Raw genomic sequence first — 7,500 nt, 5'->3', positions numbered from 1 at the left:
CTGTCTTGTTCCCCACCCAAACAAAGGCTGCTCCTCATCTGCATTAATCCTAGTGTATGCATGTTTAATTGACTTAAACCAGGATTAGTGCTAATCACGAGGGCTAGGGGGGGCTGTGTGTGTGTGTGTGTGTGTGGTGTGTGTGTCGGGGGTTGGGTTAGGGTCTCCACTGTGGCACCCCTGGCCTGTGGTAACCTCATTATTTGATAGCAGCACATCCTGTCAGGCCTCATCAAGTCATTCATTAATGGAGGAGAAGTGTGCTCACAGGGGCCTTAACTCTCTCTCTCTCTCTCTCTCTCTCTCTCTCTCTCTCTCTCTCTCTGTCTGTCCAAACCCCTCACCCCCCAGGCTTTGCCGATAAACAATTTGCCTCTCCCGCTAAGAGATGTTGTGTCGTCTGCGGTAGCGACGGGGTGGCTGTCGGCTGTTTTTTTTTCCAGGCGCGGGGGTTAGAAGGTCTTTTGTTCTTGTTAGTAAACAGCCTGTTGGCCTGTCCACTGCCCTCCTGACCCCCCTGGTGGCCATCAGGGTCGCTTTCTGACCCCCTGCTGTGTACCAGCAGATAAGCCTGTGTCACACTTCACGGTGAGCACCATTACCAGAGACAGGGGAGACAATGAGGATACTGAGGCTGAGGCTGAAAGGGAGAGGACCAGAGGCGCTAACTAGCTAAGACTAGCCATAGAGGTGTCATAGAGGCTGTCACCTTCCCCACAGCAGCCACAGGGCACAGGGCTGATGTAATGGCTCCTAACGAGGGGGATGTGCTCAATACCTGAGTCTCACCTGCTTAGGCAACTTGGCGTCACAGCCAGGAGACTCAGCAGGAATAAATGTAGAGGCCCTGAAGAGTGCACTCTTAAAAAAAAGGTTCTTGGGGTACTATATAGAACCATGCAGGCTTTAAAGAACCCTTTGGGGTTCCTTCAATGAATCCCTCAAAACGAACCATTTAGGGGTGCCATATGTGAAGCATGCATTTTGGTTCTTTAAAGTAGTTCTATTTTAGTTCTATTTTTCTAAGAGTGTAGGGCACTTGATTTGTTTCTTCTACACATGCACATTCCTGATATTCTAAATGAGTGAGTGCTAGAACAGACCAGGTGGAAATAAGCATCTCTCCTCAGGTACCCCCTTACCAGTCACATCCATATCTCCTTAGGTAAACCCTTACCAGTCACATCCATGTCTCCTCGGGTAAACCCTTACCAGTCACATCCATGTCTCCTCGGGTAAACCCTTACCAGTCACATCCATATCTCCTCAGGTAAACCCTTACCAGTCACATCTGTATGTGCCTCTGCTGTCATCGTGAGGCTGCATGATGACCACTCAAATGGAAAGAACATCGCTATTGATTCCAGTGCAGTTTAAGTTAGCATGAATCATGGCCCTGCTCGGTGATGTTTTCAGTGAACGTGATGTCTGTCTGTACCAAGCTGAGACGCGAGCACTATCTAACAGGGCACTTCACACCTTCCATCAAGATTTATGTATTTGTGTGTGTGTGTGTGTTGTGTGGTTTCTATGTGTATCTAAGTCTGCTTTGTGTGATTTGTGTGTGTGTGTGTGTGTGTGTGTGAGAGAGAGAGAGAGAGAGAGAGAGAGAGAGTAAGGTTTCTGTTTTATTTAGATTTATACTTAAGTTTCCCTTTTAATCTAGATTAATGGAATTCCACATTTCCGTAAATCATAGGATACTCTAAAGTTGAAAGCTTAGATAGGTGTAAGATTAAACAGATTTTTATAAGTTTCCTTTAATCCTATAACACTTTAAAGTTGAAATCTATAAGTTTCCTTTTTTTTATTTATTTAACCCAAGATAACTAAAGAAATTTTCCTTTGAATTTAGAGTTAACTGAAATCTATAAGTTTCCTTTAATTTTAGAATACTTTAAAGCTGAAAGCTATAAGTTTCCTTTTTAACCAAAGATAATCTAGATACACATGTTTATTATTTCTGAGTAGATATTTGAATTCAAGACCATATATTTTTAATTATTATAAATGTATTCCATTTTGTTTTTGATGCTTGTGTGTTACCTTCAAAACAGATATTGCATCTGTTTGCACTGTATGATGGCTTTGGCAACACTACTCTTCTACTGTAAGTCATGCCAATAAAGCTCATTTGAATTTGAATTTGAATTTGAGAGAGAGAGAGAGAGAGAGAGAGAGAGAGAGAGAGAGAGAGAGAGAGAGAGAGAGAGAGAGAGAGAGAGAGAGAGCGTTAATGGCTGCCTGATGAGCTCCATCCTCCTGGATACGGTTGCTGTTTCAGCAGGAATCCAACCCATCGGCCCTCACTCACCGAGAGAGAGAGAGAGAGAGAGATAGAGTAGAGGATGGCAGCACAATCACAGGCGCAATTAAAATGTTCCGGCGTGCCGGCAGTCGTCAAAGCTGTCACCGTGCAGTGCCGTGAGCGTGCCCGTCTCGTGCGCCAGCCTTTGTGCGTGCTTATTGGCACCTAGCAGAACTCCTTGGCATCCGGCACAGGAGCCACAGCGCTGGGGCCTCGCGCTCCAAATTGCGGGCTTTAATTGCAATAATTATTTACAAGGCTAATTAAACCAGAAAGGAGTCTCAGGGAGCGACGACGAGTGGTTCAAGGATTCAACCGAGGGTCTGTCAACGAGAGGAGACACCAGAGAGAGCATCAGTGTGTGTGTGTGTGTGTGTGTGTGTGTGTGTGTGTGGGTGTGGGTGTGTGTGTGTGGGTGGGTGGGTGTGTGCTGAGACAGAGAACATCAGTCTGCTATCAGTACTGTTTGCAGCCTAATTGGTGGCCCAACAGTAAATGCCCCTCTCCTTCTCTTTGTGTTTTTCTCTGTTGTTCTCTTTCACTCTCTCTTTTTCTCTTCATTGTTTCCTCTCTGTATCTCTCTCTCTTGCTTTCTGTATTTGTATTTTCTTTCCGTATGTTTTTGTGTGCTCTTGTCCCTCACTTCAGCTGTGTGTGTGTGTGTGTGTGTGTGTGTGTGTGTGTGTGTGTGTGTGTGTGTGTGTGTGTGTGTGTGTGGATGGGTGGTTGATACAGTTCTTTTCATCTCTAAATATCCTTTTGGAGCTAGAGGAAACGCTCAAGTCCAGTAGTTCAGTAGTCAGAGGTTGCGTATTTTCACTCCATCAGATGGTTATGGTGGTCTGTTCCTCTTCTCAGATAGTGTGTGTGTGTGTGTGTGTGTGTGTGTGTGTGTGTGTGTGTGTGTGTGTGTGAAAAGGCATGTCTATATTGGTACAGACAGTAGCTAGTTGTGAGGAGCATGGTGTGTTGTAGCCTACTTAGCGCTAGCGTGGCCGTCCTTAGAGAGAGGGCAAGACGTTCTGAGACTCCCTGTATCTCTCTCTATCTCTCTCTCTCTCTCTATCTCTCTCTCTCTCTGTCTCTCTGTCTCTCTATTGTCCTCCTTTGAAAGTGCTAATGTTTGATATTGCCGTGAATTCCCAAGAACAGCCCTGTTTTGACACAACGGCAGATAAATCTGTCAACGTCCATCGGAGCACAATGTCTTCTTCTAGCCTTCATCTGTTGTTCCTTTCCTGTAGGGAACCACTCTTCCGATACTCTCCCTCCCTCCCTTTTTTTCCATGTCTCTCCGCGCCTCTATATATGTCTATATATTTTTCTCTCCCTCATCCCTCTCTCCATACCCCTCCCTTCCTCCCTCCACTAGAACACATGTGGGGAGAGAACCCCCTCTATCTCTCAATTTGATCCATTCATCATAGCTCTCTCTGTCTTTGCCTCTCTCTTTATTAGAGCTCTTGCTTTCTTTCCTTCTCTCTCTCTTTCTAGCAGCGGTCTCTCGCTTGCTCTTTATTCTTTCGCTCTTTCCCTGAGCTGGCTCTCTTTCCCTCTCTCTCTTTCTCTCTCTTTATCAGAACTCTCTCTCTCCTTCATGCTGCTGGCAATGCTGACCTTCTCTTCATTAATCAAGCATGAGTTGTCCTCCTCTCCTCCTCCATCTCTTTTCTTCATTGTCTTCTTCTCTGACTCCGCTCCACAGAGAGGAGGAATAATAAACTGCTGTCCCTCCGTTATCGATTGCTTTTGCCTGAGTGGGCTCCTGTGCGACTGAGGCAATCGGCTGATCAGGCCTGGTGCAGGCTGGGCTAACTTGGCGCCTCTCCCTATGTGCCTACGTGCTAGTAGACCCAACAAATACACACACAGACACACACAGACACACAGACACACAGACACACACACACACACACACACACACACACACACACACACACACACACACACACACACACACACACACACACACACACTACGTGCTAGTACACCCAACCTGTCAATATGCAGGGCCCTGCAGCCAACTCTCCCCCGTCGTGGCGCATGTGATCTATAGCAGTAAATAAACTCCCTGCTGTTGGGGTGTGCCAGGGTCAGATTTGTGTGTGTGTGTGTGTTGGTTTGGCTGCTTAGCCCTTGACTGGCCCCTGAGTTCAGTGGTGACAGTTTTGCCAGGCTGGCATGATGCCCTGTTCCTGCCAGTGCCACAACCCCTCACCACACCCACCGCCGCCCCAGCGGATTGGCTGCCAGGGCGGCAATATGTTTTTGGTCAGTGTCACTAATAGTCCAGATGCGCTGCAATAAGAGTCCTCTCTGCCCATGCTGTGTGGGGTGGCAGTGTGTGTGTGTGTGTGTGTGTGTGTGTGTGTGTGTGTGTCCTGCAGTGACAGGAAGACAGGAAACAGTGTCAGCAGTCTCTCTGCGGGATTTCCTCATCATGTTAGTGTTAAATTATGGACTGGCATTGACAATGCAAAGCTTACTGATATTTTTCTGTGTGTGTGTGTGTGTGTGTGTGTGTGTTTGTGTGTGTGTGTGTGTGTGTGTGTGTGTGTGTGTGTGTGTGTGTGTGTGTGTGTGTGTGTGTGTGTGTATGTGCACAATGTATATGCCAGGGCTCTGATTGCATGTCCATTCAGTGAGCAGAATGAAGGTCTCTCTTCTGTGATGCGCAGGCCTGATTCCCATTCATATGCTAATGCTGTGACGTGAGGCTGTTGGGGCCTCAGCTGCAGGGCTATCAAGCTCTCTGTGCATCCTCCAGATACCCTGTGTGTGTGTGTGTGTGTGTGTGTGTGTGTGTGTGTGTGTGTGTGTGTGTGTGTGTGTGTGTGTTTGTGTGTGTGTGTGTGTGTGTGTGTGTGTGTGTGTGGGGGGGGTGTGTGTGGGTGTGTGGGTGTGTGTGTGTGTGTGTATGTGTGTGTGTGTGTGTGTGTGTGTGTGTGTGTGTGTGTGTGTGTGTGTGTGTGTGTGTGTGTGTGAGTGTATGTGTGGGGTCGGGTGCTCTACTGACTGGGTTTCCCCTGGATCCCCCTGTCCTGTGTGGCGGGTGTCTCAGTGTGGTGGCTGGTTATTGATGGCCAAGCTCTCTTTATTGGATGTAAAATGGGTCCCTGTTTGAGGATGAAGCGCTCCGTAATAATGACCATGTAAAACAGGCTGTCTGGGAGAGAAGAAATGAGAGAGAGAGAGGGATGGAGAGGTGTGGAGCTCACTGAAGAAGAAATGACACATCTGAAGAGGAGAAGAGAAATAGAGGGAGTGGAACAGAGAGATAGAGAAATAGGATAAGTAGAATGGATGGGAGACTGATGTAGTCAAAAAGGTAGATAGATAAAGAACGAGAGATAGAGGAGTCCGTGAGCAATGGAGGAAAGATAGAGAGGGGTAGAGGAATGATAGGAGTGGGCATGATGGAAGACGGAGAGAATCAGAAAAGACAGGTAAAGAAAGAGTAAGAGAAGGAAAGAGAGGCAGTTTGGGAGCGATAGAGAGAGGGGGGAGAAAGGGAGCAGTATCACAGCCTTACAAACACTGGAGAGAGACCAATGAGCTAGATAGAGAGATAGAGCAGGGACTGGAGAAAAGTAGGAAAAACAGAGAGAGAGATAGAGAGTTAGAGAAAGAGAGAGAGAGAGAGAAACATAGTTTGGGAGAAATTCTCAGAGGAAGAAAGACACCCGTATCACAGCCTTCTAAACACTGGGGAGAGATGAATGCCGTGGAGCCTGTCATATCAACAGTGCAATATGTGCCCGTAGAAATATGTGGGAAAAAGAAGCCGGCAAATAAAATAACAAAAAAAGAGAGATAAAAACCAGGGAGAGATAAGACCCTGGATTTGGGGACATTTCCAGGGAAATAACTGACAGCGTGTGGAATTATTCTCCCTGTCGGTCATACTTGTGAGTCGGATATTGGCTGAGGATAGGACATCAGAGGAGCCTGGGATTGATACAGAGGCCAGAGAGAGAGCGAGAGAGAGAGAGAGAGAGAGAGAGAGAGAGAGAGAGAGAGAGAGAGAGAGAGAGAGAGGGAGAGAGATTGTATTTCTTTTCTTTCATTATTGTTTTTATCTGTATTATTATACCAAATATTAAGCTTTGGCAACATGATATCATAAAGCTCATTTGAATTGAGTTGAATTAAGAAAGAAAGAAAGAATGAAAGAAAAAAGGGGGGAAAAAGAGAGAGAGAGAGAGAGAGAGAGAGAGAGAGAGAGAGAGAGAGAGAGAGAGAGAGAGAGAGAGAGAGAGTTTTCCCTCTGCTTCTGCCCCTCCGCTCTCCTGCTCCCCCTGCAGTTTGTGGGAGTTCCAGTCCTGCCCAGGGCAGTAAGAACAACCGCTAACACTTGAAGGGGTGACATGTAACCGTCATATGTCATGTACACATTCAGGAGGGTTCAGGAGCTTGAAGTTGTAAAATGGGATTTGTTTATTTACTCCCAAATAAGGCCAGTATTTGTCAAGATAATAAAAAGAAACAAGAAAAAATACTTTCAATGAATGAAACAAAAAATTTACATGGTAGTCATAAAGATAACAATGATTGGAATGTCAAAAAAAAACTAAGCTAAACTGTCAAAAATATAAAAAAAATAACAATAATGCCATTAATGACTGTGCATGACATGTGTCATGTCATTCTTATGACGGTTACATGTCACCCTTTTGTAGACCCCTTCAAATAAAGTGTTACCAAACAACCCCAGACTGCACTAATGAACTGGAGCAGATGCAGTAGTGGCAATGAGACTGTGCTGGTGTAGCAGAAGAAGGTTTATGTGGCGTTTTAGAGTTGGTCTAGTATCCTCTAATCCCCATAATGCCCTCTTTAGTGCTGTTCTGAGATCAGGGAGATTTGAGTTCAGACACACCGATTGGATATTTTCTCAGCCCTGTCATTGTGTTTTGAAGCTTTTTGCAAGGTGTCGTAGGACATTCCTTTGCTTCTCCAGAAGGTTCCATGAAATGGGGATCTACTGCCAGACATAGCTGAGGATGTGTCCAAACCAACGAGGATGTGGAAGGTGGTACGTGTGGAGACTGGCTCAACACAGCATGGTGCGTGGAGATGCTCTGGGAGATTGTGTGTGTGTGTGTGTTGTGGGGGGGGGGTGTGCGTGTGCGTGCGTGCGTGCGTGCAGCGTGTGTGTGTGCGTGAGACTGATAGACGCCCAGGTGTGGGAG

General features: G+C 46.3%; 1 protein-coding gene across 1 annotated transcript in view; it reads left to right on the top strand.

Moving 5' to 3' along the window:
• Window positions 1-7,500, top strand: part of plxna2 (plexin A2) — a 243,197-nt gene that overhangs the window by 88,399 nt on the left and 147,298 nt on the right. Inside the window, exon 4 of the mRNA XM_062540152.1 lies at window positions 7,341-7,349. Coding sequence (XP_062396136.1) covers window positions 7,341-7,349 — 9 coding nt within the window. The remainder of the gene's footprint in view (window positions 1-7,340; window positions 7,350-7,500) is intronic.

The sequence above is a fragment of the Sardina pilchardus genome, chromosome 7 (genome assembly GCF_963854185.1).
Source record: "Sardina pilchardus chromosome 7, fSarPil1.1, whole genome shotgun sequence".
In the NCBI taxonomy this organism is placed as follows: Eukaryota; Metazoa; Chordata; class Actinopteri; order Clupeiformes; family Clupeidae; genus Sardina; species Sardina pilchardus.
Note: the sequence above shows the minus strand (reverse complement) of the source record. Positions and strands in the feature narration are given on the sequence as shown.